This window comes from Thamnophis sirtalis, unplaced genomic scaffold (genome assembly GCF_051295495.1).
Source record: "Thamnophis sirtalis isolate CommonGarterSnake01/CBP01778 unplaced genomic scaffold, rThaSir2_p1.2 scaffold_12, whole genome shotgun sequence".
Taxonomy (NCBI): Eukaryota; Metazoa; Chordata; class Lepidosauria; order Squamata; family Natricidae; genus Thamnophis; species Thamnophis sirtalis.
In genome coordinates this window covers 31,084,358-31,103,172 of record NW_028261392.1, presented here as the reverse complement: position 1 = coordinate 31,103,172, position 18,815 = coordinate 31,084,358, and the positions used below count along the sequence as shown (strand labels likewise).

At 35.3% G+C, this 18,815-nt stretch overlaps 1 protein-coding gene across 1 annotated transcript in view; it reads left to right on the top strand.

The window, feature by feature from the left end:
* The window catches only part of CCDC138 (coiled-coil domain containing 138), a 28,905-nt gene extending 10,308 nt beyond the window's left edge, over positions 1–18,597 (top strand). Inside the window, exons 10-15 of the mRNA XM_014057857.2 lie at positions 897–1,061; positions 2,392–2,508; positions 3,196–3,388; positions 11,711–11,887; positions 16,214–16,352; positions 16,995–18,597. Coding sequence (XP_013913332.2) covers positions 897–1,061; positions 2,392–2,508; positions 3,196–3,388; positions 11,711–11,887; positions 16,214–16,352; positions 16,995–17,166 — 963 coding nt within the window. The 3' untranslated portion in view covers positions 17,167–18,597. The remainder of the gene's footprint in view (positions 1–896; positions 1,062–2,391; positions 2,509–3,195; positions 3,389–11,710; positions 11,888–16,213; positions 16,353–16,994) is intronic.
* The last annotated feature ends 218 nt before the right edge of the window (positions 18,598–18,815 follow it).

Here is an 18,815-nt window from a genome sequence, read left to right as displayed (position 1 = left end):
AAAGACTTCGATAAATGTGCTTTGCAAGGGAATAGAGGGAATGATTGCTCATTACTGATTAAAATTAGAACAAATAGATGAATGTAAGTTCCTTGGAAGACTGTATTAAAGATAATAAAATGGGTGGTAGAATTTGTGACGTGCAGATACTGGTAGAATAGTAGTAAGTAGTTTGTGGTGTGTTGCAAGAAATAAGCATTTATTTCCCCTTTAGTGTATAGAAGATTGGGTTTGTCAGAAGAAATGTAAGTGTAAGTTGAGGAATATTCTAAATAGAAAGTAAAAAGAATTAAAGTATGAAATTAAAAAGAAACAATGGCTCAATCTGATGTGTGAATTCTACTTTATTGTAATGCTATATTGACAAAATCTTGCAGGTCTACAAGTGCTATCCTCCCTGTAGTCTTTCCCACATATCATCACAAGCTGTTATACACTGACCTGCTTGCCTGGGGCTCCTGCCTCTTCCCTCTTTAAGACCTTATAATCCTGGAGTTACAATGGCAATTGGGATTGTTGGACCTACTGTCACTAAGTGATGTGGTCATGTGGCACCATACTTAATGACTGTATTACTTAGCAACATAAATTCTGAACCCAATTGCCATCATAAATACAAGTAGCAGCTGCGCACAGGAAAAGAAGAGACAGTTGTAGCTATGTAATACTTTCAGTATTACAGGATGTATTATCCATGCATATGAAGGTGGAACAACATTTTCCTTCCTTCTCACTTTCTTATCAGTGCCAGCCATGGTTTTCATGAACTTTGGGAACAGGTGACCCAAACTGGGTATGTGTTGTACAGCCAAACATTCAAATTGGCACGTCATGTCAATATAATCTTATAGTAAAGATATTTTCAATTCTCCTTACTGTGTTTTATTTTTTTGCAGTTACCACTTAATTCACATGTTTATAACTTGTTAACGATATTAATGAACTGGATCTCAGAGCAGCACCTATGCAAATTGATTGTTGATGAAGACAGAGAAAACATTCACAAGCTAACAGGCACACTTATTTCCAGCAAAAACTATATGCAGGAGAAATGTGTCAAGGTAGAATTTTTTCCAATTTAATGTAATAAAAAGGTACATTGGTATCATTTGTATGTTCAACACTGGTACATTAAAGTGGTCTGCTAATTAAATAGAATGGTTTTTTTTTTCTTAAACAAGAGATAATGGTTATTTAAGATAGACAATTACAAAACAAAAGTGCTCATGTATGTCCGTTAGCTGCAGTGCTAAACATGCTTGCCTGAAAGTAACCCGATTGGTTGCAGTGGAACTTGTTTCTAATTCAGCATGCATAGCCTTGCACCATCCATTCCACACAGGCCCAAGTAAGCTTCTTCCTGTGTTCTGTAATTTAAAAAGTGATAATGCCAGAAGAATGAGTTTAATAAAGTTTTTTTTTAAAGAAATTGATTTCTCAATCAAGCTGCATATCAAAATATTTAAAACATGTTAATGGCATCATAATGCCAAATATACTACCTCTCAGAAAATTATGTGTTAGCTACAGTACAAATGCTATTAACAGGCTTTTGTTAACACTACGATCCAGGTTGTGATCCTAGTACAGGAATCTCAAAGAGGATGTAAAACTTCCCTGCATGAGGAATACCTTCCATAATGATAGTGCTATATCAACAGCAATAATAAACAAACCCAGATCCAAATGGCATTCATTATGCAAAATACTGATGACCAAAAGACTATATGCTATTTATGTCGCTACAATGTTGTCCTGAATAGCAGTTTGTAGCCCAGATAAGTAACAGCTGATCTGGGCTGATCTCAGAAAGTCCAGGTTAATTTTTGGATGGGTGACCATAGCCAATTCCAGGGCACAAGGCAATGGCAAACCATTAGGTTAGAATTTGCTAGTAAAAGTAGACTATTATAGATCGTTAGATTGATATCGTTTAAACTGGAATGTTCACTGAAAAAGCCAGAATAAACTATTTTTAGGCAATTTGTTACTGCTTGAATAAAATTAAAGTATTTAAAGTATGTTTCATATGAAAACATGAATATTTGTGGGAGGGGGAGGGTGGGTAATCAAGGTCCAGCACAATCCTAGCACCTGGATCAGCCAAACAGGTTGGTTGGGAGGGCTGGGCTGGTTTTGGAAGGTTTGCAAGGAAAAAAGCAGGAAACATTAGTGAGAAAAAAAATTAACATTGCATTTCTCTAATTCATAGTTTGAGATACGTTTCTGCGTATTAATATTTAACTTTTGATAATTTTAATTTTTATATTACAAGCATAATATAAATATTTTATATTACAAGAACCAGCTTCCAACCAGCTTCCAAATACAATCTATTTATAAGACGACTAATTTGGAAAATAATTGCAATTTTCTGTTTGTGTTTTGCAGCTTTTGCCTCTAGTTGTGGAACAACTTCAGTGGCTGCCCTTTGTGAATCCTAACCTGCACTTCCCTGTGGTGAAGTGCATTTACTGGGCTGTAAGGCAGTTGGATGGAAGTACCCAGGTAAAATACATTTTCATGCAGGAAATGTGCTTTTCACTAAGGATGTTTCTCTGAACAAAACAAAACTCACTTTTTATGACACTGCTTAATCTAAATTTTAACCTGCTTCTAGATGTGATGGGCAGCACATCTAATAAATACATAAATAATAAAAGGGTTAAATATCATTTAATCATAGATAAATCATTTTAATATTAATGTTATATTTCACAATTTTTCTTGTCAGACCTAGTTCTTTTGTGAATCCATCTTCAGAGACCACTAGAATTTTAGATCTGAACACATTATTTTGTAAAATTGCAGCGTTCTCTCAAGCCAGTGTGTAATCTCTTTCTGTTTTTCTGCTTTGATGCAAGTTCATATCAATCTTATAATTAATCATTATGGTACAATGTAATAGGCAGAAATTTCCAAAACCAAACCTACATTCTGAATGGTTCAGTTCTAATTCTGAATATAAACTATAGTGTCAAACATATTAAATGGTTTATTACATTAAATATTTATCTTCTGAGATCACTTGTTTGGAAGTACTTTGCATATTTTAAACGGTCAGATTGCAGTGTTGATAATATTTGACTTTAACATTTATATTACAGTAAAATGTATATAGAATAAATATATTATGACAATACATAACACAAAATACTATAATCATGTCCTACTTTTTATTGCTTGCATAAATAGCATGCAGCAATGACCTCAACCATGAGACGACTGGGTGAAGACTTATTTAAAGGTGTTGTCCCTAAGGAAAATCAACACAATTCTTCTAAACATGCTACTGATTCCAAGCCCAAGGCTGCATTTTTCTTTAAAAGTTGTAATATATCTTTACGAGTTGTATCAACTTTAATTATAATCAAAGTGGTTACACAAGGTAAGCTTTATAAATATTTTTGAAAATATTAAATACTAGAAACCTAGGAAAACTGTTAGTGTTTTTAGAAAACTTTTTAAAAGTTGTTGGTTCCTACAAGTAATATTTTAAATATTTAAGGTACAGAAGCAAGTCTCTTTCCTATAGTGTTGGTAGAGGCTATCCTTTATTAGGTTTGCTCTTCTCACTTGCTGCTTCAGGCAGGACCACAAAACTTTTAGATTCCACTCACCACTGGTTAGAATTCTATTTTTGATTTTTAGAATTCTTTGAAAGTTACATTCTTCAATGTTTTTAGCAAAGACCATGATGGAAGCCAAGGGCAGAAAATGCCTCTCTCAGAGACATATTTGAATATCTTCTGATGGTTGTGATCTCATTAGGCAAAGGGATCCCAGTAGCTTTGATTCCAATTGTTCCATGCACTATCCATCTTCCTTTTCCTTCTTGGAGGATCTCACAGAGTGGCATTAGAGTACACATCAACTCAATTTACATCTTGGCAATGTGCAACTTAGAACCATTCTTCTTTATGTTGTACGTGCAAAGACTCCTATAAGCTGTTATCCTGAACCACCCTGGAAATACTGGCTATAATATATGCATTTCCTGTTATCTTAATCTCTGATGGCCATAAATGGTAGTTTGGTTGACCATACAATACTTTTTCTTGTCGTCAGAAGATTAGGACCTGCAAAATGACACACGACAGCATTTGAAACACTAAAGGAGTTTTTCAAGGATACGACCAGAAATTAGTAGCCACAATATCAATATCAGTAACAATGTCTGCTTTCATAGGCTACATCTAAAGGATGTTTAATAAAGGAATGAAAGACATGAAATAAAACTTGGTTGATTAAAAAAAATAAAATGAGAAATATTGGATAAAACAGGGAAGGCATTTAAAGTGGAAATACAAGTGATAAGAGAATGACTCAGATAAGGACTCTTTACAGAGTATCCTTGTTTTATGACCACAATTGGGCCCATAATTTCTATTGTAAATCAGTAGGATCGTAATTCCAGTCAGACTTGATTTTACGGCAATTTTTAGGGTGGTTATAAAATCATGCAGGTTCTTAAACAGATCCAGCTCCCCCTGATAGGCATGTTTGCTGAAAATTGGCAAAAAAAAAAAAACCTTCAAAAATTGGCAAAGAAGAAAGGAAATGCTGTGTTTATTCTATCATAAACACAAGCTGTTTGCCAAGCACCCGATTGTGATCATGTGACTGTGGGGGTGGTGCAAACAGGTTGCTGTAACTGAACCAAAAGAAGCCAGCTGAAGTTTTACAAATTTAAAAGGAAATACAAATAATAAACCAAGGGAATGGCCTGGATAATGTCTCTTTATTGGCTTTACAAGAAGAAGCAATGTAATGGGACAAAGAAGAATTGACGAGAGATCAAATCCTATGACAATAATTAAATGGATTAAAAATTAAGATTTTAACCAGTAAAAGGAAGAAATACAAAGGTTTTTTTATTTCATCAAGGTTAAAATAAGACATGTTCTTATGAAATCCTGGTACAACCTGTACAGAATTTTTGCTGATACCAGAACTAAAAAAATGATGTTTTATGGATTTGCTTATAGGTAAAGTATAAGGGATGGGATCTGGGATGAAGAGGTAACAGTTTAATTTTACAGAGAGTAAACAACTACTGTTTATACAGTTAGTTCTCGATTTACAGTCAGTTATTAGTCACCGTTCAAAGTTACAAAGGCACTGAAAAAAAGTAACTTCTAACTTTTTACACTTTCAACCATTATAGTATCCCAATGGATCAAAATTCAGATCCTTGGTAGCTGGCATTTATTTATAACGGTTGCAGTGCCCTGAGGTCATGTGATCATCTTTTGCAGTCTTCTGACAAAGTCAATGGGGAAGCCAGATTCACTTAACCATGTTACTAGCAACAGCTGTAGTTATTCACTTAAAACTGGCAAGAAAGATTGTAAAATGGGGCAAAAATCATTTAACAACTTCCTTGCTTAGCAACATAAATTTGGGGCTCAATTGTGGTCGTAAATCAAGGACTACCTGTACGGTACTTTCTTCGATGAAGATTGGAATTTTTTATATATTTCTTTTTTATTTCACTTTTCATTTTTTTATTTGTACTTTTTATTCCCTTTTTACTTTACTTTCACTGAGTTTAGTTTGCATTCATTTTTATTACTGTAATTAAACTTTTTTTTAAAACAAAAATATGAATTTGAGGGCTTGATAGGTTCGAATTTTGCAATTCAAGAGCCAACAGTCTGAGAGTTATGTGCAGATGAAACTCAGAAAGTACAAGACCTTTGGGGGATATTCTGCAGTTCTAATACAGTCAAGTAATCAGCCACAACTTGTAGAAGCCCAGCAACAAGTTGAATCACCGGATTTGGAGCCTGGGAAGGAAAAGGTCCCCAGCCTTCCCCAGTGGAACTGATCATATTGCAAGGGGCATAAGACTCAACCAAACTAGCAACTCTCTCAAGTTCACTCCAAGGGCAAATCTTCCTCCTGCCTTCCTAGAGATGTTCACAAACAAAAATAATGGCATCATCCCTCCAGTAGAAGGGACACTGGACTCTGATAAAAAAAAAGTATGCCTGGATCCTTACCATAGAGATCCGCCAGCCGAGAAACCAAGAGTTCTAGTCCCAGCTTAAGCACAAAGTCAGCTGGGTGACCTTCAGCCAGTCACTGTCTTTCTAGCCCTAGGAAGAAAACAGTGGTAAACCACTTCTGCAAATCTCATCCAGAAAATTACAGGGGTTTGTCTAGGAATCAATGCTGACTCAAAGACCTCCCCATTCCTCACCCACACTACTTTGGTTTCCTTTTCAATGTTACATCGACCAGAGAAAAAGAAGCTTATGAGTAAAACTTCAATCATTAAGGTTGTGTTCATGAATTTGGAATGGGTGCTTTGAAGCGATGCAGAATAAATGTTCTACAGAAGTAATCAAAATGTGACTAATAACTATTAAACTTTGGAAGTACTTAGTTAACACAATTCAAATTATTAGAAAAAAGGAAAAAGAGCAACTAGATAATGAATAATACATTAAGTCAATACTATAGAATTATACGTATTTCATATGGTAATGACAAGAAATAAACTCTAAACCCCAAGTTTTCAATTTTCACAAATTGAAAATTATAAATGTAAATTATAGTCTCAAATGGTTTTGAAATGGAGTTGAATTCTAAATCAAATTTACTGTTCAAATATAAGTTATTCTAGAGATTGAAACTTTATTGCTATTTTAATAAGCTAATGTTGGGAGGCCTTCCCCCGCCCCAAGTTTTTCTCTCTCTAAGGAGCTGTATAACTTTCCCTTTCATTTGCAGCTGTCTCTTGCTGTATAGAAAGGCAATTTCTGTTTGACTCAATACTGGCAAAAAAACAACAGGCTAGGCTATTTAAACCTAGAGAAACCCGTGACTGTAATTGCTCTGCCTGTCATAAATCACACCCAAAGTTTCTGTTTGAGTTGCAGAGTTGCAGTGGATTAAGCAGTAGCAATAATATAACTTCAGTCCAAATAAAATGCATGAGATAAAGATGGTAGCTGTTATTGGATCTTGCCTAGAGTCTTATATATTGTCAAAATTCGAGCTGCTACAAAGATGCTTCTAGTTTTGAATTCTATGGTGATCATACCATATCTACCCAACATTCTTTCATCCTTATGCAGGTGTAAATGAAGCTGAACTGCTCTAGTTGAGGTTCAGCTTCATCCATATATTTTCCTTACCAGTACATTCCAGATTGCTTTCATTTGGTTTGTACTTGCTATCAATAGCATTCTTCATGGTTCCAACTGGCAAGGCTAAACCTATTTTTTCAATCACATTGAAGTTTGATTTTGAACTTGGCTTTTACCTTGATTCCTTAGCTGTGCATCTCCAAACAAATATGACAGATGTGCCCATATGGAATATTTTCTGCCCACTGAATGTCATCCTTCAGCCGTGGCAACCATGCTAAGTACTGTATATCTGAAATGTACAGGAAGCCAAGTGCAACATAGACTTCTTAGATAAGGGAGATAGCATTGTTGGATTTTCACTTTTCTATTTCATATTGACATGTTTTGCTTTCTCAGACAACCATGGGTTGAGCAAGGCAAAAATATTTTCAATAGAACAGATCAACAGTACTCTGATTCAGCTGTGTTCATTAGGGAACAAAACACTTCATCAGTCCATTGAAATATTTCTGTGCTCCTATTAAACACCATGTCAGAGAGTTCATATCCCATTTTCAAATATCAGTGGAAACCCTGATTTTGAAAAAGACCAAAGATTTTCCTGTCTATACAATCTAAATTACTGTAGCTTTTCGAAGGAGATCCATGATGCTTATCCATGTAGTTATCTTGCGCAGAGTCATCTTGTAGGGGAGATAGGTGGCTTTAAAAAATTAAGATTAAAAGTTCCCTCAAGGCCTTTTTGCCATTAATGTAAAAGATTTCATACCTTTTTCCCTCAAAAAAAAATCATTGATATTTGAACAAAGGGTGTATCCAAATTCTTGGCACATAGCTTTAGCCTCAATTTCTTATATTTTAAAGGATTTTAGAGATGAAGACCGTCTGAAAGAATAGTTAAGGAGATGTCTATGGAAAAGAGTACATGTCCAAATACTGAAGCCCTCATGAGAGAAACTCAACTCCACCATTTCATTTAGTATAAGGGAGGAATAGAGAGAAACTTGGACAGGTTTCTAGTTTCTGTTATTAAGTAGCATTCCTGAAATCCCTCCCATGTATGTTTTTTATGCTGGTTTACCTTGAAAGGTGGTTTGAAAGTGGTTTTTTTTCCAATCCTGTAATCCTTCCAAAGAGATTTTTGTAGGAACCTCAAATCTGTAAGTCATAGGTTTCCATCATGGAACCTACACTTCATGCTTAAATAATCTCTCAGTTTTCTCTTCAACAATTGCATCAAATATAACTCAGATTAATGTTTTAGAATCACAAAACTTCAGATCATATTTTGTTTCTTTTCTTTAATAGATGTAGATTGGGAGGTAATAGTCATCCATAGGTGAATTAAGGGTTATATCATTCTGGCTTATTTGCTTTTTAGATTTCTATCCCACCTTTACCTCGGGCATAACGTTCTCTCCTTCCAGTCTAGATTGGTTTTAGAGATTACCCAGTGAGCTCCTATGGCTGAAAGCCTCTGCTGGCCGTTGATCCATTGGGTGTCACAGACTTCAGTACTTTTTCCAACAATGGTTCTTTGGGAGCCATGTTTTGGTAGCTAACTGGCCATATGATTTAAATTTTTTTCAGTTAGCTGCTTTTGTTTCATTTGAAGCCTCTTTTCAGAAGAACCTTCAATGGGTTGTCCATTCCTCCTAAAGTGTCTTCCTTCAGCCACTCTTCCTGCTCTTAATGCAGGATGCTTTATTATAACTCACTTACTGAAGCCAGCTTACTGTTGGTAGATGGATAGTGTGGTCAGGAGACTATTGCCTATAGAATGGTTAGAGGATGGGGAATGGGAATATTTTCACTGTCTCCTATTAGGTTATATTTCTGATTGAGTTCCCTACTTTTCAAGTGCAGAACTGGAAGTCAGTCAGTCCTCCCACAGATGTATGTAAGATCTCCGTGATCCTGCCTGTTAAAGCAAGAATGAGCAGTGAAGGATGCCTTCAATCCATCATAGGAAAAATAAAGCCTTAAAATAAGCCAAAATTCCTTTCTTAGATGAAATTTTGAAATGTGTGTTCATTACAAATTAAATTGAATGTACCATTATATAATTAGTAAATAACTTGTTGCTTTAAAGATACAGTAGGGGGCACTCTAAGTAAGGTTTTGCAGTTTCTGAGTTATATAATCTTGCAGGAAAATACTGTTATATTATTAACCTACATACGTATTACGGTATTTGAAATATATCCAAAGTAAGTGTAGTTTGCATTAAGATGCCAGAATTTTTAGTGAAAAATTTACTGGGAGTAGAGTTGCTACCTATCTACTATTTTAGGGTATCTAAACATACTAATAACCTACACTGAACACACTGGTAATTTATTTATTATTTAAAAATATAGGATTTTTCCATTATTTCTATTATTCTTTTAATATTCAGATTGATGTTAGCATGGATGATTTTTTTGTTTCAGTGAAGGTTAAATATAGCTCAGTGCAACAATAAGTTTCTATGGCCAGTGAAAAATTCATAGTCATGAATTTCATGAGTAGATAAGTGTTGGTATTTTTCAACCATCTAAACATCTATTGATTTTTTTCCTGCATTATTATATCCATTCAAGAGGACCAGCCACCTTGAAACAAAAACCAGGAAATCCTGGGGCTTATGTAAACTATTATATGTTTATAGAGGGACGCGGTGGCTCAGCACCTAAGACACTGAGCTTGTCAATCAGAAAGGTCGGCAGTTTGGGAGTTCAAATCCCTAGTGCTGCGTAACGGAGTAAGCTTTCGTTACTTGTCCCAGCTTCTGCCAACCTAGTAGTTGCATGTAAAAACTGCAAGTAGAAAAAATAGGAACTATCTTTGGTGGGAAGGTAAAAGTGTTCCGTGCGCCTTCGGCATTTAAGTCATGCCAGCCATATGACCCTGGAGACATCTTTGGGCAGTGCTGGCTCTTCGGTTTTGAAACAGAGATGAGCACCGCCCCCTAGAGTAGTGAACGACTAGCACATATGTGCGAGGGGAATCTTTATCTATGTTTATAGAGAGTGGCCTAGTTGTTAAGATGAAAGGAGAGAAATAGACTATGGAATCATCACAATGCGACAAGAAATCTACAAAATTTTCTATATTCATCTTTGAAGCTCCACTGTGTACAATTTTGTTCTGATGCATTTTTTTCTAAGGCAGAAGGACAAACTGAAGGCAACCCTCCCAAAATCTGTATGATGATTACTAAGCATCGATCACTTTAATGCAGTGTTTTCAACCTTTGCAACTTGAAGATGTCTGGATTTCAGCTCCCAGAATTTGCCAGCAAACGTGGGAGTGAAGTCCAAATATCTTAATGCTGTCATAGTTTTTTTTAAAAAAAGCATTCTTTAAATGGTCTGTGAATCAGGAGCATTAGGTCTTTCTCCTTTTAGGCTTCTTCCCTGATTCTGTACTTTAGGCATTTTAAATTAAACATTGGCCTGCTGTCCCAAATTTTCTAGCATCAGCTCTAGCTTTGTTTAGACATATGCTCGCACATTTTTAAAAAATGAACATTAAAAATTAAAAGCTTGGGGGTGGTATAGTGTGACTTTTTTGTTGTGATGTCATCTATGTCTGTCACATTGTAAAGGCTTCTTTCACCCAGAGTACGCAAAGTTTCCAATATGCCTACCCTGGGATTATAAATCATTTCACATACAGTCTGTTGGCTTAAAATGCGAGACCATTTGGGCCGATGCTGTTCTGTGTGCCATAGAAGAATGCTTGTTGCTTTCCTAAAGTTGGAGTTCCACTTCTTAACTAGATGAATTTTTCATTTGGTCAGTTCTAAAATTTGGACAATTTGGTCTTTCAAAACTTTTTCCAATTATGAAGAGAGCAAAAAAAAATAATTGTGCTGTATAGTAACTACCGTATTATTTGGACTATAAGACACACTGGCGTATAATACACACCATTATTTTGAAAAAATGTTTTTAACTGCAGGCTTCCCAAAGCCTCTGCACACCTTGATTATTGGGGAGGGGGATATGTAGAGCTTTGGGAGGCTTGTAGAGTGCTCCTAGGGGCTGGGGGGGGCAAAAACAAACAAAAATGGCCCATTTTTTGCTCATTTTTGCCCTCTCCAGCCCCCAGGAGTACTTTGCAAATCTCCCAAACCCTCTGCACGTCCATTTTTGCAAAGGGGGCGGGGTTTCGGTGGGCCAAAAATGCTGTATTCAGTGTATAGGGTGCACCTAGATTTTCACCCTCTTTTGGGGGGAAGGTGCGTCTTACACTCCGAAAAATACAGTAAATAACATCACCTTCAGTGGGCAAAGATTGTGTTGCTATATGATGGTTCTAACTTTAAAATAGCCTAGGTATGCTGTAAATATAAAGTTCATATAGCTATTGAGGTTGTTGTTAATAAAACATGACAGGATTTTGTGAGTGTAATTTGCTTTGAGTCAATTTTCTTAATATGGTACTGCTTGACACACATAATGAGCAAACATATTCATTTAATAATTCATTTGGTAAGCAATATAATTTAAAAACTTTGATATAGTACATTGTGCAGGATTTTATGCACATTAGTGATGGCCTGTATGCCTGTCTAGAAACAACGGTGTACATCTCTAATATTTAAATTTAAATACATCTTTTAGCTGATTATTTGGCACAAGCCTTTGATTCACTTTGCATTGATCTGAAGACAGAGGAAGGGAAAGCCTTGTTTTTGGACTACCAAGCTGTGCCCATAATATTGACTCACCTAAGAATGTCAAGGAAAGGCCTCCTTTCCAGTGCCATTGACAGTTTACTTCAGATGACAACAGAATCTAGTAAGTAATCAACCTTTTTTTCATATACTTTTTACATTGTTTAGCTTGCTTTATATGCCCTCCATGTTTGATTTTGTGGTAATTGCACAGTAAGTTATTGCAAAGGAGGGATTACTATTACTTTTTATCAGGCAGAATGGAAAATTCTGCAAAAGAAAATGTGTTTTCCTCTACTGTACTTCAATATGATAGGCAGCTAGTTTTTAAAAATGAATGCTTTTAAAAACATTTATACTTTATAGAAGGGATTTCAAGCCTTATGCCGATCGGATATTTGTGCATGAAATTATGATGTATGGAACCATAATGTCCAACTAAATATTGTAGGGCTGACTTTTTCAACAAGTTCTGAGATCTCAGCATAGACTTGTTTATGTAAATACAAATTCTAGTAATAAGATGCCTTTAAATTCTTTCTGATTACTAATGGTGATTGAATACTTAGTATGTGTAAGCTCTTTAGAAATAAACGCACACAGTGGGTTTGTGTACAATATTGTTTTGTGGATTGTTTCTTGTATTGGAATTCTAACTAATGGCTTCTTAAATTGATACCTGGATGATTGAATTGTTTAAACTTTCACATGTAAACATTTTGGTCCTGAAACTGTTGATTCCATTCCTCAGAACGCCATGATTCCTGTCTCTGTGGTCATATTTTAACATCAAATTAAATAAGATCTCCAGATGTGCCTCCAGCCAAACAGAATAATCATGCCACATTTAAAACTCACAGTTAGCAGAATTAAAAGAAAGAACTCTGCATTCCTATACAAACAAGACAGCTTGATTTTCTACTGAGATAAATCACTGCTAAGGATTCATCCCACAATTTCTGCCTAGAGTGATTATGCTGTTTTATCTTAACCAGGAAATAATTGTCTTTTTTAAAATCTTTAGCCTCCTAATGTTAAGTGAGATGTTTTGACACTTAATACATTGTCAGGACTATGTTTCTTTTATGTCAGTTGCACCAAAAATCCACGTGGTAGCTTTGAATTTAGCCTTTTGCTAAACAACTACCACAGTGGATTTGCTTTATATATTACCAGATTTTTGCTTTAAGTGGTAGTATATGTGAAATTATTAAACCCAAGATAACTAAATGAAGTTGCAGAGAAAAATAAAAGGAAAGGTGGGTACAGAGAAGAGTTGGCCTTGCCCTCTTTCATTCCACAAAATTGTCCCTGAAGTACTGCACCTTCATCACAAATAAGTTCTTCACCTATGACTTGACTTTTATCCTTGCAATTTAAATATTCTATTCAGAAGAGAGTACTGGAGCTATCTCAAAGCTTGCCTGTGTGTTTGTTTTGTGGAGGGAATAAAACTTGTGTTAAAGTTTCTCAGAATAAAAGATTCCGTGAGACTTTTACCTCTTAAGATTTGTTGCAACTTGACTTTTTATTCTAAATCCTAGGAGGAAAGGTTGGGGTAAATGAAATTCGGTGGAAATAATTTTATTCTCTTCTCTCTGCTTCTTTGGAAAGTGAACAGCATAATCTTTCAGACCCAAAAGCAGTTCACCTGCTAAGATCTATAAGTAATTCAAAGTGCCACTGACGAATGGTTCAGCAAGATAACAGGAATTCAACTGCTGCTTTTTATTCAGGGTGGCTCTTGTTGAAAGGTTAAAAGAGTTGTAATCTGTGTAGTTATCTAGAATTAAAACTAAACACCATGTAGCTGCAGATATCATTCTCTTAATTAAACCTCTGGCATGCATCTTTTTTGTTTCTCACCTATTCAAAAAGGAACCTACACATTCTTACCACCATTTTTTAAAAGACTAAGAATTGGATTCTTGATTTTGTGAGTAAGATTTCTCCTTCGCATTAGCTGTGTTCACTGCTGCAAGGGTTAATACATCCCATCCTTTATTCTTTTAAAGGGCAAGTGCAAACTTATCTTAAACAGGCATTTGAAGTTAGAGATGAAAAAAATGCTTTATAGCTTATATAGGATAAGCGGCATGCTTTTTTAAAAAAGGTTTCCTGTCCCAGACTTTCCTTTCTCAACCTGTCTGTAATGTTCTCTCTGAGAGGTTTGGATTGTTTTTTTCTTCTAATTTGAAGACAGAGGTCAGTCTATGACTAAAGCAATGCTCCTTCTTAGAGTCCAAAACAGAACTGAATTGTCTGAATTCACACACGTTGGGATTTCACCCCTCTGAGTACACTAAAATACTGTTGGCTTTGATTGAACTCTGCAACTTTATTCAGGAATAAAATTAACAATGAATAAACCAAAGCTAAACTTGGAAAAATTCAATAATAGCAGTGGACTGTAGGCATGCATGATTTAGATAAGATTTTTTTAATGGATTTGATTGACTGATATTATATAGCTAGATAATTCAGAATAATCTGATCCCAAACTCACGTTTTAGGTCTCCCAATAGCGTACCCATCATTTTTTAAATTGAATGCACCCATCTTGCTTATTGTCCTTTACTTTTGGCTCGTGTGTCATTCCCCAGATTGGCTGATACGTGGGGGTTTGAACCTTTGCTGATTCTTCTGTTGTTTGCAATATTTCTGTAGATATTCAATTAATTTCTGTAGCTTTCTGACTTGGTAATGATGAGATGCTGACCTAACTTAATCTTGTAATATTGGAAGGTACTCTAAGGTACCTTGTACATTGGCATCTATATTACTACAAAATGAGCAGCAGAGGTTTCTAGATTGACTAGGCAAAGTGTCTTATTATGAATAAGGCAATACCCTTTTAATTGGGGGCAAAAAGAATAATTGAGAAGATATTCTTAACCCTACGTAGGAGAGCAGAAGCAAAGGAAACAAGCAGAATAAGAATCTTGCTTTCACATCCAATGTTTAGTGTATATATATGACTAAATATTAGACTGTAGATGTTCCCTTTGGAAATCTACACTCACATTGAAACCACCAATTGCATGGATAAGAAACCTTTAAAGCACTTTATAAACTCATTAGAGATTAGTACTGTTGCTGTTGCATGCTAATATTTAAAATGTTTATTGATTGGAGCAAGCCTAAAAGAAGCACAGTGGATGTTTATAGTGTTTTACTGGGTATATTATGAGCCGCCAATAGGATTGTAATATTGCTCCTACATTTAATGCCAAAAAACTTTCTTCTTCTCTTACATGTTCATAGGATTTTGTTTTTCTTTTTATGCAGGATGGACTGCACTCAGTTTTTTCCAGCATTTTGCTTACAAAGGCAGGACATAAATATATTGTTGTAGCATAATAAATGTGATAGCTGCAAGCTGCTTAAGAGGAGAAATGGAAACAAATAGAAAGAGAAAAACATTTCCTGCTAAAAATGAAACATCAGCTAGTTGCTTAAGAAATGAAACCTTCCTTCATTAAAAATAATGTTGCAAAGATACCACCATATTGATGGTTGTGTCAAAGAATATGCAAACACTGATGTTTCTGGTATTTTTGCCTTATTTATACTGTTGGGAAATCTCAGAGCTAAAATAAGTTTCCACTTAATACATATCAGAAATCCAACAAAACAGACCAGCTCTGTGCTTCCTTGGTGGGAGGAGAGGAGGCAGGCACTGTGTTAAAGAAAGCAGTTGTAACCCAGAACTGCGCTAAACAAGGTAACCATCTCTCCCACTATTAAGAAAGCTGAGGCATTCAAGCTTTTTTATGTTTTACAGGCACAGAGTAATATAAGAGATTTTTAAAAAACTTTTAGGATTAAGATTTTCATGAATTATCATTGACCTGGTGAACTGCTGATCAGAACAGTGGGTCAGGTTCTAAAGTCAAAAGTGAGGCATGTGGATGGGAACTTTTTCATGCCTCTTCTTCTTCTGCTGAAATATCAAAATCTACATAGTAAAGTGAAGCTGGGCAGGTCAAGATAGTGATGAAATATTCTAAGAAACCATCCCTTTAAAGGACGGGGATTAAAAATAGAGGTACCATACCATTGTTCTTTCAAAGACTGAGCAAGAGAGTATATATTTTTCAGTATTCATTAAGGACCATGAAACTTCAAAAGAATTGTAGACTTACTTGTGCTGTAACATCATTTCTCCCTCCCACCCACCAACTAATTGTAAGAGTGATGGGCATGAGAGATTTGCTCTTTGAGAATTTAAATTCTTCTGGAATGGATTCTAATGCTTTCCGAGCAAAAACGTGAATCAACACCAGTTAATACAACACATCATCAGTTTTGTAATATCTGCTGAAATTTTAACTTAGAAGGTTTGATAGAATCCCAGGTTGAAAGCATTTGGATATAACATGCCTTTGAACTATACACACAAATTATGATTGCTGAGCTCCTTATGGTTATTGAGCACTTTATTTTGCAGGGTATTTGAATCGTTTTCTGGAAACTTGTAGCAATGAACTCTTTTTCCGGACTTGTTCAGTGCTGCTTCGCAGTTCTAATCTTGATATTCAGCTCCTGGAGAAACTCAGCATTCTGCTTCAAAAACTTTCAAAAATCAAGTAAGCTTTCCAACCTCGAAATACTTTTCTCAGGATTGATATTATGTGTTTGTTGGAATCGGGGCAACCCAGGTTTTCCATAGCTTGTGAGATTTGTGGGGAAACGAATAGAAAAAAACATGGATGCAATAACTGAACTTGACAACAATCAACCAAATAAAATAGGGCAGATCCAATCACAAACCACTAAGGAAATATTTAGTTTGGTGGTACCAAGAAAGGGTTAGTGGATAAAGATCAGTAATATAATCTAAGCAAGTTTTAATAGTAAAATATAGAAATAATGGCTTTTGATGATTTTTTTCTAACTGGTTTGGGCCTATTCTTTTTCTACTCCCTTTTCTGCAATAATGAATACTATATCTTGCAAATACCATTGTGTTACAACTAGGAGTCATTTTAGTTAAGAGATATCTTTCATGCAGCCTATGAAATTTATTTTAGACGTTGCAAAAACAAAAATCTAGAGTTGCTGGGAGTGTGTATAAATTTAATAAATTATTAAAAATAACCACATAAAATACGTATGAATAACAGCAAATACTGTTTATTTCAGTTTGGAAAGTTGAAATTTCAGAATCAAAAGTTAATTGAACTTCTGAACTGACTTTTTTAATTGCATTTTTTCAAAATATATTGCAGGAGTAATAGGAAGATGTTTGAGCTGTTTACTCTTCACCTGATGATTCAAGAACTATTGAGGACAGCACATCCAGATCACACTTTTTTGTGCATTAACCTCAACTCAATTCTCTTTAATTTGGGTTTAATAAAAAAAAACCCTATTGAAAGTAGTGAAAATGCAAGTGACTAGCAGGCTGCATTTTATAAAATGCAGTGGCTTGTTTATGTTACATGAATAAACAACATGTGGAATGAGAATTGCCACATTCTCAGTTGTACCAGTCTTCAGAATACTACATCAGTTAGAAATACTTTAATTTGTTTTATAGTGCTGGATTGCTTACCTTTAAGTACTTTACTTTCTTTTAGACTGGTCTCCAGCCCAAAAGACAGCACAATACACTATTCTTGCAATGAGATCAATGCCACCAAAGCTGAATAGTATCATATTGGGTATCATATAGTATCATTTTGCATAAGTAAACTTGCATTCACTAGTACAGGGCAGGTGATATGTGGGCAGATACCACACTTTGATTTTTCTTCCCTTCCACAATGTTTGAAGCATGACAATAATGGGGGCCATATTTCAGCCCATTGTCTTGGTCCGTTTGAGATAAAATATGTGCATTGCAGAGTTTCCCAGAAGTTTAATGCATCCAACTTTGTTTAGAAACCATGAAAAAATCATGGCACAAAGTTTTGAAAGTTAACTGGAGCCAGAGGAATGGAGTTGAATGTCTGATGACCTGCAGGTTGATCACTAGGACAGTACAGAAAGAATCATAATATTCTTTTACCTGGGCGACTGGGCTTTCTCTAGAGATGCTCATTTTCTTCCTCATAACACTTGACCCCAAGGTTTCAGTAGTAATTGATAGAATCAGATTTCCCAGCACTTCTATTGCAGCAATACAATGAGAAAATATTGTATAACCACTGAGGTTGATGGTATGTCCTTTCATTAAATACATGTTTAACTGTTTTGTGGAGACTATTAGTAGCTGAAAAGATTGGTGTTGGCCTATGAAAAGAAAGCATTGATTCTTAGCTGAGTTTCCAAGAGCTCTTTTGTCAGTGTTAGAAATAACCCAAACCTGAATGTGGAGTACCTGAAGATTGTTGCTATGTGAGACATCCTTGGAAGAAGTCTTCTTTTCTCCAGACAGATTACACAATAAGAGAAATGTGCAACTTTCAAAAATTATTTTAAATACATCCTTCAATGCACAAGTATTTAAGATATATCTTCATAAAGAACCTGAAAACACGCAGCTGCTTTAAGGAGGCACGTTAAAAGACACAGCTGCTTTAAAGAGATTCTGTGCCTTTGTGATAATGCATTCCAAAGAACCTCTTTAGAATCATTATTGAACAGAAAACGTAATTTTTTTTCTGATTTCTTTATGTTAGAAAAAGCCCAGTTTTTGAACTTAGTCTTGACAGACACTAATTTTTTTTCCTGATATTTTCTATACAGTAGGCTGGGTCTTATAAGGGTCTCAAAAAGATTTATTTTGTACTTTATGTTTGTTTATTTTTTATTGTCATGTTACAGTGACCACTGTAAATGTCCTTAGGCATCATTTTAATGTAATAAAATAACAATTTAAAATCCTTATTTATATTGGCAGTGTTATTCTTTGAAAAAAAAAGATATTCTTTGAACTACTTTGACTAGGAAGAGCTTCATCCATTCATGGAAATTCCTGAGGATCCTGAAGCTGCTGGATAAAAGAGGGATCTTGGTTGAACCCTCATTCTGTCCATATCCTTTTATTGCATCTCATTTGGTTCCATAGAAACACCCCAACCAACATAGCAGCTTTCTCAGGAGGC